The 15597-nt window shown below is 45.6% G+C and overlaps 1 protein-coding gene across 2 annotated transcripts in view; it reads left to right on the forward strand.

The window, feature by feature from the left end:
• Nfkbiz (NFKB inhibitor zeta) overlaps window positions 1-12429 on the forward strand; it is a 29541-nt gene extending 17112 nt beyond the window's left edge. The window contains exons 1-12 of one of the 2 annotated variants that reach the window (XM_028867490.2): window positions 1744-2133; window positions 4244-4383; window positions 4909-4939; window positions 5056-5159; window positions 5355-6178; window positions 6825-6930; window positions 7306-7452; window positions 7641-7704; window positions 7980-8149; window positions 9211-9321; window positions 9446-9613; window positions 11041-12429. In XM_028867490.2, coding sequence (XP_028723323.1) covers window positions 1848-2133; window positions 4244-4383; window positions 4909-4939; window positions 5056-5159; window positions 5355-6178; window positions 6825-6930; window positions 7306-7452; window positions 7641-7704; window positions 7980-8149; window positions 9211-9321; window positions 9446-9613; window positions 11041-11094 — 2205 coding nt within the window. In that variant the 5' untranslated portion in view covers window positions 1744-1847 and the 3' untranslated portion in view covers window positions 11095-12429. Of the gene's footprint in view, window positions 1-1743; window positions 2134-4243; window positions 4384-4908; window positions 4940-5055; window positions 5160-5354; window positions 6179-6824; window positions 6931-7305; window positions 7453-7640; window positions 7705-7979; window positions 8150-9210; window positions 9322-9445; window positions 9614-11040 lie in introns of those variants that run through there. The other variant, XM_037209711.1, reaches the window with a different exon arrangement.
• The last annotated feature ends 3168 nt before the right edge of the window (window positions 12430-15597 follow it).

Consider the following 15597-nt stretch of genomic DNA (forward strand, 5'->3'; position numbering starts at 1 on the left):
TAGGGAGTTAAATAACCTCATTTCCCCGTCTTTATTTCCAGAAAACAAGCAGGAGAACGCGTTGATATTAATTTTAACGGTGCTTTTTACTAATGCTCAAACCTGCCTCATGACTTTCGGAGCTGGGGTTGCCCTGGTCAGTCTCACCATTTCAGCCATGCCAGATTTGTGGATTCCGCCTCTGTAGTGCAGTTCCTTTGTTTACCTGTTTATTTTTACCTTCTGCTACTTTGCCACTGTTTTCGTCCTCTTGGGCTATGTCGATTAATTCTTACTGGCCACTGACTCCTACAGTCTCCTCTCCTCTAAAACTGTTTCCAGATTCATTCTGCCTGCTTAAACTTCCTGCACGTTTCTTCAGTCCCAGCATCTTCACCAGCCCCGGAAGGTGCCCCACTTAAAGTTACCTTTTACATCTAAGGTTATCTTCCCGTTGGCAGTCCTCAAGGGCACTGTGACTTCTTCCCTGACTCCTGGCCGGAATTCTTGGCTGATGATTTTCCTGCAAACCCCTTAGGACTCATCTCAAAGCCTCATTCTTTGGAAAGACTTTATCCTCTTGACCTCCCCGCTCCCCAAGAAACATCCTCTCTCTTTTTAGGCTGTGCACTGAACTTTGTTACCGCTCATGATGCTTAATCACAGTCAGTTACTTCTAATATAACGTGTTTACTTACCTTGTTCCTACGGGTTAAAATGTACTTAGGTACATTTTAATGTACTTAATCATTCATTCCCCCACAAACAAACTTTCCTTCTCGTTTTGCTAGTTGGATTTTCGGCAATAGTTGTTTAAACATTGAAAAAGGTATTCAAGACAGAAACATCAAAATCCCTGTGTTTATCAGGCACAAGGTAAAGTTGTGCAGAGTAAAAATATATACATGCAGCTAGGCGGTGGTGGCGCACACCTTTAATCCCAGCACTCGGGAGGCAGAGCCAGGTGGATCTCTGTGAGTTCGAGGCCAGCCTGGGCTACCAAGTGAGTCCCAGGAAAGGCGCAAAGCTACACAGAGAAACCCTGTCTCGAAAATCCATATATATATACACACATGCATGTATGTGTATCCATCATTCATATTCCTGGCAAGGAAGACTTTATTCTAGTATTGGAGGCGAAAGGGTGGACATTGTTTTTTATTCCAATACGGCACCTAAAAATAAACTATTAGTTATGGCCCAGATATGAAGTTAGAAAAACTTCAAGCGCTCTGAAACGGAGACCGAAAGAACGCGGGCAAACGCTTCTGGGTTTGGAGGCGGGTAAGTGCTGGGAGGCACGGGAGGAGACTGAACTCTGAGGGCGGAGGGCTGCCGTGCACGCACGGCTCGGTCTTCCCACTCCCGGAACCGGGCGGACCCGTTCCCGAAGCTGCCCGGCGCTCCCCGCAGGCATCCGCGGGTTCAAGCCCCTGCACACACGGCCTGTTGCGGGGTTCGGACCTGTGGGGGTGCGTCGGGCCGGCGGGGGAGGCTTGGAACAGCTGGCACGGGCTAAGGATCCGGGGCGCGGGTGCGGGGTGCTCACCGGGGTTTCCAGGTGAGCCGCCGGAAAACAACCGGTTGGCCCGGGCAGGGCGGGGCGAGGGCGGAGGGCGCATTGCCTCATCCCGGGCATTTTACTGGAAACTAGACGCATCCGGAGGCGGGGCGGGAGGCGGCCAATGACCGGGCGGAGCACCGGGTGGGGCTGGAGGAGGAGGGGAGGGGAGGGGTCGGCGAGCGCCGCTCGTTAAATAGCCCGGCGGCCCCGGGGCGCGCACGTACAAGCCGCCCCGCCGCCGCCAGCCGCGTAGCCCGCCGGTGGCGCAGGTGTCTGGGGGACCCCGAGCGCCTAGCCTGGGAGCATGATCGTGGACAAGCTGCTGGACGACAGCCGCGGCGGAGAGGGGCTGCTGGACGCGGCCGGCGACTGCGGCCTCATGACCAGCCCGCTCAACCTGGCTTACTTCTACGGCGCCTCGCCGCCCTCCGCCCCCGGTGCCGGCGACGCGGGCTACCTGTCCGCCGTGCCCTCGGCGCCCGGCTCGCCCGGCTCCGACTCTTCCGACTTCTCCTCCACCTCCTCCGTGTCCTCCTGCGGGGCCGTGGAGTCCCGTCCGAGAGGCGGCGCCCGCGCCGAGCGCCCGCAAGGTACCCACCCGCGGGACCCCGCGCCCCTCTCCCCGGGGTTCCCACGCCTGGGAGGATGGGGCAGGACTCCCCAGAGGAGGGGGCGCCTAGACGTCAAGCGGCTCCCGCGACTTCCGTAGCGGCGGGACAGACACGGAGTAGTCATGAGTGACTGCTAAGATGCCCTGTTGGGACTCGGGCACCCTGTCCTTGATTGTCTGCGGAGTCCGGCAACTTGGGGCTCCAGCTCCGAGCACCCTGCTGGCTAGAGCTCTGGCATCTGAGGGAAAGAACTTGAGAGTCTCGGATTCTTTTTTTCTCTCATCTCATAACCCTTTACTTTTTCACTTCTCCCCCGCACCCCCCGAACTCGACAACCTCTGAGAAAGAATTATACTGTGTTGAGGTTTTGGGTCTGATGGAGATTTAGTTTTCTTCCTGTAACTCTTTGAGCGAGAAACAGTGGTCGAGGATATAAAGCTTTGGGAACTGGGCTTAAAGCCACGACTTATTCTCAATATATTTATAGGAATGAATAAAAGAAAAAGAAAAACCATTTATCAAGATGTAAGGGAAAAAGTGGGGTCGGAAAAGTGATTCAGGGTCTGCGCTTAGTTTGTTTTGGAGTTTCAGAGGCCTGCTCAGGATCCTGCCGCCTTGTTTTTCCGTGTGCTTTAGAATGGAAAAGTTACATCTAGTGAAGCCCTTTCTTTAGCGGCGAGTAGCATGGTTTCCTTTCTTCATAAACCGAATTGCATAATTTGGGGGAAAACAGGATGCCGCTGCGGGTAGATTTGAAGACCGCCTAGATTATCTCAGCTGTCAGCTTCTAATCGGAATTATTTTAAAGAATGACTCCTTGCTGTTTCCTACTGCTGGCCACTCAAGCTTTAGTTGTCTTTTATTTTAAGAAAGTTAACTTTTAATTTAAAATGATGTGCCTTAAGCCACAGTGGCTCATACAGCCTATCTAAAAAGTTGGATGTATATGCATTTCCAGCCCTTTCTGAGGTCCTTGGCCCCTTTGCCGACATTGGATGAACCAATTTTTGCTAGTTCTTGGTTTACCACACAAGCCACGGGGGATTCCTGAAACTACATTTTTCTCCCTGTGACGTGGGCATGGAGTTTTTAACTCTTTGTCAGTCCAGAGGAATGTTTTGGGTGTTGGTTGAAATCCCTGAACTTAAACCCCAAGACCATCTGATCATTTTATTTGCTCCATCACTGAGATGTTTGTCTTACATTCTTGTGATATAGATGATCAAATTATGCTTTGTTCTCCATTTTATTTTTCCTGTTTTGAATAGTGGACTAGCTATTCTTTTCCTGACTTTCTGAATGTTGTGTTCAGTTCATGTGCAAGTGCTTGTTACATAGTCGTGGCCAGGAGTGGAATACTGTACTCATAGTAAATTTTAAACTGCATTCTGAAATTTTGAAGTGAGTACGCCTGTTTCCTTTTTACTTAGAATGCCCGTGTACGTAATTCTAAGAGCAGTAAGTGAGGGGGAAATCCTGTGTGTGTATGTGGAAATGTGCTCAGTGAACTTAGGCAGCTTTTTTGGCACGGATGAATTAAGGAAATACTAAGAAATCTAAGGCAGTGTTAATTGTTAGGCTTTGGTACCTTGAGATCTTTAGAGAAAGTTTTGTTCCTTCTTAGGTGAATAAAGGGAAGGTACTTTATACTTTCTATATAAACATAAAGGACTTTGTTTTAAAAACTACAAATGCCTCATTTATACTCTGCTCCTCCAAGGATTTCTCAAAGTCAAGAATAATTATAAGTCGACAGTCTTGGCAAAACCTCTGATCCTATTTCACGAGTAAATAGATCTGAGAGACAGAGAGGCTTTACTTGGGTATATTTGTCTTTTGGCTCCAAGGATCCTGGACCACATTTCATAGCGCCTTAATTCCTCAGGGTGCCTGGTAGGAAAATCTTATCAGGCAACAACCGACCCCTTGAGAAGTACGAGATGAGAATCCGTTGACTGAGACAGACGTTGGAAAGGCTTTGCAGTCTGCTGTTTGAGGACTTTTTCCATCAAGCTGCCTTCTTGGGGGTCTGTCATGATTCATGGCTGCGAAGAGATGTAATTGAGGCGTTTCTTTTTCTTTTGAACAGTTGAGCCCCATATGGGGGTTGGCAGGCAGCAGAGAGGACCTTTTCAGGGCGTTCGTGTGAAGAACTCGGTGAAGGAGCTCCTGCTGCATATCCGGAGCCACAAACAGAAGACTGCTGGCCCGTCCGTGGATGAGTTGAAGGTGCGGTCTGCTCTTTGTTTTGAGCGAGCGGGAGACTAGTCTGTCAGGCTTATTGGCTAACCTAGGTCCAGTCAGTCACTTGCAGTTCTTCATAAATGACCCGAGATCGTAGGACAGGATATATTTTTTTTTTGTTATTTGTGGTAGTCCTTCCACTTGGCTCAGTGCCAGACATGTAAGAGAAACTTAATGAGCAAACACATGAAAGCAGTTTCGGGACAAGGAAATTCACAGGATTCCGTGAAAATAGAACATTTTGATTAGCGAGGAAAAGAATCGGGTGGACATATTTATTTCATCTTGCCTAGGATTGACCAGGCTAGAAGTGAAAATGAGAGAGAGAGAGAGAGAGAGAGAGAGAGAGAGAGAGAGAGAGAGAGAGAATAAGAATGAACATGGAGATAGCTGTTCTGTCAGTATTTATTTTCTCAGGTTTATGGTGTGTTGTAGAAGGTGGTAGAGAGAAATCCTTACTCAGTGAGAAGCCATTTTATATGTACTAAATTGGAATCTTTTCCCTTGTAGACACAGAGTGTGAACATTGAGCAGCTCACAGGTAAGAGCCACTTCGAGTTGTTCATAATTTTATTGGTGTTTTTGCAGTAAAAATGACCTAGGTGGAATTTGTAAAGTGGAATGATCACAGATTGCTTGTTCTCTCTTTGGGAGCAGAATTGAAGAGCACAGTATCCACTGTGGGGAAAAGGAAGGAGACTGATACTCTGTCTGATGGACCAGTTTGCAAAAGGCCAGCTCCGTTGTCTACTCACTTCGTGGTAAGCATCTCACTGTTTTCCTCTGGACACGCTGTGGGACCATTCCTGGGATAGTGCCACTATTTAAAAAAGTTATTTTTGGTGCCTGTGTGACTGAAGCCTGGACATGTACCCTACCACTGAGTCTACACCCAGCTCTTGGAGTTCTTTTAAAGGAAGTGATTGTGAAAGTTGTTGTTTTTTCCTTCTCTCCAGACATCACCTCAAACACCGGCGCCTGGGGAGAGCATGGAAGATGTTCGTCGCAATGAATCCAAACTGGATAGCGGTACTGATCTGCTTCAGAGCATTATAAACATCAAGAACGAGTGCAGCCCCGTTTCACTAAACACTGTCCAGGTTAGCTGGATGAGCCCTGTGATACCCCAGAACTCCCCGAGAGACCAGTGCCAGGATTTCCATGGAGGGCAGGTCTTCTCTCCACCTCAGAAATACCAATCATTCCAAGTCAGCGGCTCTCCACAAATGATGGACCAGGCTTCTATGTACCAGTATTCGCCACAAACCCAGAACATGCAGCCGCAGCCGCTACCAGCGCCGCCACAGCAGCAGCCGCCGCCGCCGCAACAGAACTATCCACACAACCCACACAACCCGGCCCTGCAGTTCAGCTCTTATTCCACAACATCCCAGTCTCCCAAGTATGACTCAAACCTCTTTGATAATCAGGACTCACCGTTCTGCACGAGCCAGAGTTTTGTGTCTCTTCTGAGCGGCCACGGGGAATCAGAAAATATTGCTGTTCCCCTTCAGCCTTCCCCCAGCGTCCCACAACAAAATGAGACTCACCTGCAGAACTTCAGCCTGGTGCCCAACAGTGCCTGCGAGGCCATCGGGGTGCATGAAGCTGCCTCGCCCTCGTTAGGTGGTTCCCTGTCTCTCCAGAATATCATGGGAAGCCAGATGAACACCACCCAGCTAGGGAAGTCGTTTTTTCAGTGGCAGGTAGAGCAGGAAGAAAGCAAATTGGCGAATATTTCTCAAGACCAGTTCCTCTTTAAGGATTCAGATGGTGACACGTGAGTATCCTTTTAGCTCATGTATTTTCATAGTTGAACCTTATCGGTTGGCACACGTGATAATTCATATTCCTAGAAAGGATATTCCTTTTATCTTTTCTTAAATTAAAAATAGCTGTGCTTCCTATGAGTAACCTCTTTTGAAGATTAATGTAGATTACGTGTTTAGAGCAGAAACAATTAGGTCATGACTAGGCATCTATTAGGAGTTGATCCGTGGGCTGGATCCTACTCTGTCCTGATGGCTTTATAGCTTTGGGCAAGTAACTTAAAATCCCCATGCCTCTATTTTCTTTTTTTTTTTTTTTTGATATATATTTTTTATTTTACAAGCCTCTATTTTCTTTACACATAAAATACTGACGTTTCTGTCATACAGTTGTATATAAGTGTTTATACTCATAATATGAACATTAGAAAAATAGATTTTAAATGTTCAGCTTGGCGTTCAGCATTGCCTCTTCTTATCGTTACTCTGTTGCAGTTCAGACGACTGCCAATATGTCAGAGAGGCCAAGTTCTGCTCTGTGATGTTTCATTTGAGTGTATCAATGTATCAGAACCAGGGTGAAGGAAGTTTTTGTTTTCTTCGAGCAACTTAGGGAAGTCAGAAGCCATTCCTCTCTTTTCCTTGCCTCTTCCCCAGGTTTCTCCACATCGCGGTCGCCCAGGGAAGGCGAGCACTCTCCTATGTTCTTGCCAGAAAGATGAACGCACTTCACATGCTGGATGTTAAAGAACACAACGGACAGGTGCGGAGGGGGTTGGCATGGCAACCGTGTGCTTGTGCTACAGTGAGGGCTAGCCAGTCTCAGGCGCAGATTGCTCAAGAGCCCCCGAATTGAGGGCCTTCAGTTAATATTAACTCGGAGATATTGACATCTTGCCACCGTCAACCTTGAAGTTATTAATGTTCTCTTTGTAGTTGTTTGACCAAAGATTGCGTGTAATTAAGCCTCACCCTTAGCTTATTTTAGTTTCCTCCTCTTGCTGTATTTGGTTGTTTATTAATAGGATTTATTTTCTTGGTGTGGACGTTCCCCTCAGCCATAGTTTAGTTTCATTTTCCTTGTGATGATAGTGTCATAGGTTTAAAACAAAAATCTCTCTTCTCCGAATGTCTACAGAGTGCCTTTCAGGTGGCCGTCGCTGCCAATCAGCACCTCATAGTGCAAGATCTGGTGAACCTTGGTGCCCAGGTGAACACCACAGACTGCTGGGGAAGAACACCTTTGCACGTCTGTGCGGAGAAGGGCCACTCCCAGGTGCTCCAGGTAAGAGGCCAGAAAGCAGGCTTCCATCATTGCATCACCAAAGACATGGGGCTTGGATATGAGAAGCGGCATGTAGGCTGCTGGCTCAAATCAGCTGTTTGGAGTGGATTCATTTCTTAGCGCGATAGTTGATGGCCATTCGTGTACCTTGCCTTTGGATAACAGGTGTGTATCTTAAAATTTTTCAGGCAATCCAGAAGGGAGCATTGAGGAGCAATCAGTTTGTGGATCTTGAGGCAACTAACTATGATGGTGAGCAACTAATATTATATTAAATAGAGAACCATGTGGAAAGTAGGGCCCATGAATTCTGGGAACATTCAGTATCATACTAAGAAAGAGAGGAGGTAAATAAAGCTGCCTGTTTTATGGGTAAAATGGGCATTTAAACTGCCTAGCTGTATGCGGATTACCTCACTAGGTTTTATAGAGGCCGTCTTAAGTGAAACGAGGAACCATCCTCAGGATAACTGTGGTGACCGGAAGACTTGATGGAGGGCTTGACTTCTCGTGTACCCTTTTCCTAGGCCTGACTCCCCTCCACTGTGCGGTCGTGGCTCACAACGCTGTGGTGCATGAGCTGCAGAGGAACCAACAGCCCCATTCTCCTGAGGTGCAGGATCTTTTACTGAAGAATAAGTGTCTGGTTGACACCATCAAGTGTCTGATTCAGATGGGAGCGGCCGTGGAGGCGAAGGTAACTTCACAGTCGAGGTTAGAGGTGGGGGGGGGCAGGGGTGTGTGTGGCAAAGGCCTGGCTTGCAGGCGCAGCCTGAAACTACTTCCTCACACCCCCTCTTATTTTTAAGTTGATGGAGTGAATAGCTTTGTATGTGTAGTTAAGAAGCTTAGCCGTGAAAAGATCCTTTAATCCGCTTTCTCGATTTCTTTTTAATCTGTGGGTTATCTAAACGAACAAACAAAAAATCATTTAGCTGTGAAATAAATCAGTGCTTGTTTAAAAGTTCAAAGAAGCTGGACATGGATGTTTCTTTGGCTTCTTGTTTTTATGGGCAGGCAATAAAGACGGTGCTTTTGGGGATGATTTTTTTTTTTTTCCTGGAATTTGCCTTTTTTTAATTTAAATGCTTTTGTTAGATTTTTGTTTTGTGTGTGCCTGTGTATGGGTCCATGTGGAGGTCAGAGGACAGCCTATAGCCTATAGGGTTGGTTGTCTCCTTCTACTCAGAGTCCTGGGACTCAGCTTGGCTCTTCAGGATTGACAGCGGGCACCTTACCCCCGAGTCATCTCACTGGCCCCGTGTTCACCTGGAAATAAGTGTTTTCAACTGGAAATACTCTTTTTAATTCTGGGGATTATTTATTATCTCCTGTGTCCTAAAACGCCGTGCTAAGTACGTTGGGGATACAGATGGCCACGTGGGTCCCTATGGAGCTTGCTGTCCCCCCTGTCGCTTTACATGGTGGCCACCAAGTCTGGAAACTTGGGAATACATAATAAGTGGACTTTGATACAACATATATGAAAGCAGCATTTTATATCTCTGCATTTTAATGGCTGCTCTGTGTATGAGTAGAATGTGATAAGAATCAAGTAGATAAACTAATTGGGAATACAAGAGAATAGGAGATTCCACTGAACTGGGGTTTCGGGTAGACTCTGCGGAGAAGAGTCTACTATCTATCTTCTATCTGAAGTAGTCTTGAACGTTGCTTTGGACATTCGAGAGGACGAAGAGTGTGCTGTCTAAGGCCAGGCGTCTGGATTTTCACTCTTCCCCTTCTTGCCTTCCCAAGGATCGTAAAAGTGGCCGCACAGCCCTGCATCTGGCGGCAGAAGAAGCGAACCTGGAGCTCATTCGCCTCTTTCTGGAGTTGCCCAGTTGCCTGTCTTTTGTGAATGCAAAGGTAATTTTTGAAAGCCTCGGCGCGGCCAGCGTTGGCCCGACCCTCCCACCTGCAAGCTGCCGGGCTGCTCTCGTGGAGTTGCCCCCTTCCCGATGTGTGCGTCATTTCGCGTCTTGGTTTTCAGGCTTACAATGGAAACACCGCCCTCCACGTTGCTGCCAGCCTGCAGTATCGGGTGACACAGTTGGATGCCGTCCGCCTGTTGATGAGGAAGGGAGCGGACCCGAGTACTCGGAACTTGGAGAATGAGCAGCCGGTGCATTTGGTCCCTGATGGCCCCGTGGGAGAACAGGTGAGGGCCCCGGGAGGGAGTGGAGATTCCTGGAGGCCCTTTGGTCTGAAATACAAAGAGGGAGGAGGTTGTGCAGGACAAAGGCCAGCTGATGCCCCACAAGTAGGCTGGTCTAGTGTGGAGTGTTTGAAGTAGTTCAGGCCCGTGTTATAAATGCTTAGTGAATATCAGTTTTTATAGTTCTGTCTACTAACTGGTCCTCCGTAAGAAATGGAAAGGAACCTATACCGTGTTAAAATTATGCTCTGCTTATTAAGTATGGTTATATCTTATCATTAGGGGTTGAATAATTTCACATGAGTAAACTTTTCTCCTTAAGAACTTCGTTTTTTTAAGAAATTATTTTTGATGGTCATCTTTTCCCAGAGGGAATCAGGGCGATTGGTAGCTGTGGAGAGATGATTACATTCATTATTAATTGTAAATGAATTTATGCAGGCTAGCCAGCCTTCTTTTTGATGCCTAGCTGTCCTCAGAACCAGAATGTTCTAGTACCTCTGGTCTGTGGAGCTCTTTGGAACTTAGACATTTGATAGTTTGTGGCAGTTTTCATGTTTAGCATTTAAAAATATAAACACTTTTCAGTAAGGTGTAACGGGAAAAAAATGAGCGCTTAGAGAGGACAGGAACCAGGATTAGTTAGTAAACGGCAGATCTCCAGCCCAGCGTCTGCTGCTTCCCTGTGATGGCCTCTCCCATGGCAGAGCTTCCAGCCATGACTGGAATGTGAGGCTCTTCATGTTCCTCGGTGCTGTCATTGTCCTTCTGTATTGTGTGGTGTCGTGGAGAGGGCTTCTCTTCCCCTTCATTGGTAGGCTCTGGACATTGGACAGGTTTCCTTTTTTAGCAGCCATCAGCAGCCACCACAGTCTTTTCTTCTAAGTCACCGCTTGTCGTCTGTTGTGGGCTGACAGGTAGACACCACAGTGTATCCAACTAGGATACAAAAGTAGTCACCGTAGATGAGTGTGGGGGCTGTCCTGGGACCCGTAGAGTTACCCACAGTTGCTTTAACATTTGGGGATTCTGGCCACTGTTTTGACTTGGAAGTCATCGAGATGTGCTTGGGTGTGCCTAACAGGGACTTTGCATTCTTGTGACTGGAGGCTTGCTTCCCGATAAGGGAGATAGTCTAATACGCCACAATTACTGCCATGTCGTAGGTCTTCTCACAGGTACTAGTGGTGAAGGTTAGAGGAATACAGTCCTAGTTCCGTTGCTGACTCTCAGGGTTAATGGAAATGCGCTACTGTCCTGCACTCAGCAGTCATTACAGGAAACTTGAAATAGCTGTAGAAGTTGTCTTGGGGCTGGACGAGTTGAGTCAACTATGCTTACAAGTTAGGGACCTTGTAGAGGGTTTACGAGAGGAGTGGAAGTCTGGCGGATCCACTAGAAATAAAGTTCACAATTCACTTCTCTTTCAGATCCGACGTATCCTGAAGGGGAAGTCCATTCAGCAGCGCGCACCACCGTACTAGTTCCCTTGGCACGGAGCCTGGCCAGCAACACTCACTGTCAGTTAGGCAGTCCTGATGTATCTGTACATAGACCATTTGCCCTGTATTGGCAAATGTAAGTTGTTTCTATGAAACAAACACATTTAGTTCACTATTATATAGTGGATTATTATATTAAAAGAAAAGAAGACAAATATTTAATTTTCTTGGCAGATTTGCGTATTTCATACCCAGGTATCTGGGATTTATACATCTGAATTTGATCTGAATGGTAAAATTGCCTTCAATAAACAGGAGGCTTGGGATAGGAAAAGACTCATGGGAAAAGACTTGATTTGTGGCATAAAGCATTGCTCTTGTGGCTGTTGCCAGTTTCAAATTAGGCGGACTGGAAACATGAAAAGAAAAATGAAAGCGTTTGAGAGGGGACAAATAATTTGGATGTACTGTTGATGCTTCTTTGATCCGATGCAGGATCTGGTGGTTAAATACTCTCACTCTTGCACTAGATGAGAGAGGCCTCTGTGGTTAGGATGTGATCTCTGAAGCTGTATATAATTGTTATTTTTACCTTTAAAATGTACATATTTGATGGTTAACCTGGCCGTTTGAAATGTGTAAATCAATAAAGTAGAAAAGAGCTAGTGAGTTGTTGCCACTTTTAAAATTAGGCACACTCAAAGCAACTTTCACTGTGTGATCCTCCAGCTACAGTTTTCACAGATAAAGCGCGTGGAGAGTGGGTCCCAAAGTTGCTATGTTTGGTTCGCGAGTGGGCTTCTCATGCATTGGAAGGAGACGCATTTGTACATTATTGCGTGTGCTTGAAGAGACCCCTCTTATGAGTCACCGCTTAGAATTTGTGATTTACATAAGTTGTTGAAGTTTTGTTTGTCCTTTAATAGAAATTATAAAAATTCAACATTGAAGCATAACTTCTTGTTTCCTGTTGCCAAATAGTAATAATGTGCTGTGATGTTTATACTATTCATAAAAGCGTTTTACTTTTTAGTAATGTTAATTCTTTCAACATTATTTTGCTTATGTTTGATATACCTGGGAAGAATATATTTAGCTTTGATTGTACACTGATTCTTTATGATAAATAGGACCCATTAAAATGATGTCTTTTAATTGACTAACTTATCTTTGTAGCTGAGTACTCATGTTCTTTTTTAAAAAGATGCCCTTTGAATTGGATTGTTCATATTGTTTGATTCAGCATATCTTATAGATAGAAGTTTGATACAGTTACTTGGCACCTCTAAGGTGGAATGAACTCAAGTCACTCACTGACAAAACTCATGCATAGTTTTAATATTAATTGAACATTAATAAACTCATGTTGTCTTATAATATGCATTTCCTTAGTGCCTTATTTGTGTGTGCCAATTGAAAAGTACTATTTTTTCCACTCCTAAGATTGACTCTAGAGCCTTGTGCATGCTAGGCAAGCTCTTTAACCACTGAGCTGTATTCCCAGCCCAGAGAAAGTATTATTAATGGCAAACACTACATTATCTTTCATATCTTTGAATTACTTTTTTTTGAGAACATGTTTCCTGAAGTTAATATGCCTTTTAACATAAAAAATGGCTTGCTATATTCATGAGTAAAAGTTTAAGTTCTGAAAATACAGAATTTAATAATAGATGTTGACTACTCAGAAGTTTATATGATAAAAAGGCTGAGAGATCAGAGAACACAGGAGACTGTGGGCATTGCCAGGGTCTTCCTGAGACAGGTGTCAGTCTCAGAACAGTACCAGGTGGGACCATCTGATAAAGCCATGAGTTTCCCCCCCCCCCCTGGGAAACATACATAAGCGTTGGTTGCACAGGACTGCCCTCCAATCCAAACTGCCACCATCTTTATGAGTCCAGCTATGCCTGTTTGTGATAAAAGATCACAGCTGAGCACTGTTGACCTTCCCTCACACAGGAAGTAATAGTGGACCCTCTCCTGAATATCCAACCATTCCTCCCAACCAGTTGTATTTCTGCCCTAATTGCATGTGGCCTTGGGGGCTTGGGAAGGGGCTAGTGTATTAGGTAAGGGAAGACCAGGGAAATTGATCTCATCAGTACAGTATGGGCAGTCCATGCTGGGGATACATTTTTTTGGTGTGACTAATATGGGTTCATCAATGCTCTTGTCAGGAACCCCTTACTCTTTAAGAATGCCCACTAAACTTGTTGCATCCCCTGGGAGAACTTGGGTGGACGTTGCTTAGTCCCTTTATAGAGTGCAAATTCTCAAGACAGGATATATACACAACTGTGTATACAGTATCAGGACCTTCAAAGCCCCAGAAGACTATGGCTCACAGGCCAGGTCTCTTTTTTTTCTTCTACAATTTTTCTTCTAGATAAATTCTTTAGCATAGATTTTAAGTGCACCTGGATGGATAACCAGAACATTAGAAACAATACACCTCACTGAACATACCTATACAGTGAGTGTTCCCTAGATGAGCTAAAGTGTTCTCAGCTCCCAATTCTTTTGACAGTCAATTTAACTAGTGTTTAACAAGTTGTGTGTGTGTGTGTGTGTGTGTGTGTGTGTGTGTGTGTGTGTGTGTTGTATACATTGTATGTATATGCACACAGGGGATAATAGGCAAAGATGTAAGAGGTGTGATATTCCACTGGTGGTAGTGGCACACACCTTTAATCCCAGCACTTGGGAAGCAGAGGCAGCTGGATCTCTGTGTTTGAGGCCAGCCTGGTCTACATAGTTCCAGGACAATCAGAGCTACCTAATGAGATTCCCATCTTGAAACCGCCCCCCTCTCTCCAACCCCAAAAACAAAAGAAAGAGGCATGGCATGCACATTATTGGGTAGAGTAGTTGAAGTACCCCTTAAAACAAAAAAGGGAAAAGTATGAGAGATTCCAAAGAGAACTTGACATTTGGCAGGATTCAAGGTAGGATGTATGGGTTGGATAGGAAAGAGGTGATCCCGTTGCTCAGAAGGAGAGGAGGAAAGTGAAGGAATAGAAGACAGTGCAGAAACCAGGCACAGTATTTTATAGAAGCCGTAGGTGATTTCAATGTAGCTTGGTGCATGCTGGTGGTGGTTAGAACCACTGGTGAGGAGGGAGGTAGTATTGGGAACAAGGGTTCACTCTTAATGAATCAGTGTCTAGTGTCTTTAGCTATGCGATTCTGCACCAATCATAGGTAAAGGAGAGGGGCCTACCTGGACTCTTAAAAATCATGTTGTGCACCGGTATGTCCCTCTTTGCAAACAACAGCAGTTTGGGTAGACTATAGAATCCCCACAAGTCAGACACCAACTTTTCCAGCTTTGTTAGTCACATCAGTAGCATTTCATGCCAGGAGGGAGTGGAGAATTTTCTCAAATTCATCTAGATTCTTAAACGTAACATCAGTGGTTAGTGGAAAATTTCCAATCGCATCAGTCACCCTGTTATTGAATGGAGTTCTATAAGGTTCTTTATATTGAAAGTGACCCCAGGGAGACATTAACTTCAGGCAAAGTTCTGAGTCAGTGAACAAGGTTTGAACTTCGTGAGAACTGTGCTGCTGGGGGTCTGGGTTTTCATGCGAGAGCCCTGGCTCGGTTGGTGAGAGAAGGGAAGGCGTGGCCATCTCATCACTACAGGCCCGGTGCCTTGCACACTGTCGGGCACACAGAGCTGTTCAGCAACTGGTTTTTAATTGAACCTGTGGCTTTTCAATGTATTCCCCCCCACCACCCAACACATTGTATACTTCAAAGTGTATTTTATCTTGGAGATGGAGCTCTTGCTTTGATTCAGAACTGCTTCACCTTCATCATGGCACAAACCCACTCACAGGGTCCTTCTTAGAGCTCACATTCCACAGTTGAGTCTGCAGCATTGCATGGGCCTGTGCGTTTCTAGGGTCAGTGAGATAGCGGATTCCTCTCAAAACCTATCTTGTGTGTCTGTATATTTCCATTGTGTATTATCCCAACAGAGTTGGCACATGAGAATAGCCCAGTGTTTATACTGATGAAAAGAGGTTTACTTTTTAACTATACAAACTCAGTTTACTATCATTAGTTATTTCGTTTTATGGTTCACATATGAATAAACCTGCTGTTTTTCACCTTGGATCACAGTAGCTAAAGTTGCCCATGGGGCAAGCAATACGATCATAATTTAAGCTCCCATTCTCTGCTTGGATCACTTGACTTTGTAAAGGTCACACAGTACAGTGAGTACTCAGTGGCAGTTTCAAATGTTTGGATGTGAAGGCTAGGCAGTTGGTATGGACTTGATGTGGCCCAAACTCCAGTTGATATATGCTGTTTTCATTAAGTGACAGGCTTCTGGCTATTGTTCTGCAAATAAAGACTTCGGCAGCTTTGGGAGCTGTGTAGATGGAGCTAGCATGGGTTTCCTGTTGGAACAGCAGATTAGCCATAAGTAGGCTTGACAGTTGGGACAGATGCTGATTGAGAAACAATACTGGACTCCTTAGCTCAAGTTTGACGGCATTGTTCCTAATCAGCCGTTAACCAGTCCTCATAGC

Source organism: Peromyscus leucopus, chromosome 12, assembly GCF_004664715.2.
Source record: "Peromyscus leucopus breed LL Stock chromosome 12, UCI_PerLeu_2.1, whole genome shotgun sequence".
NCBI classification, from domain to species: Eukaryota; Metazoa; Chordata; class Mammalia; order Rodentia; family Cricetidae; genus Peromyscus; species Peromyscus leucopus.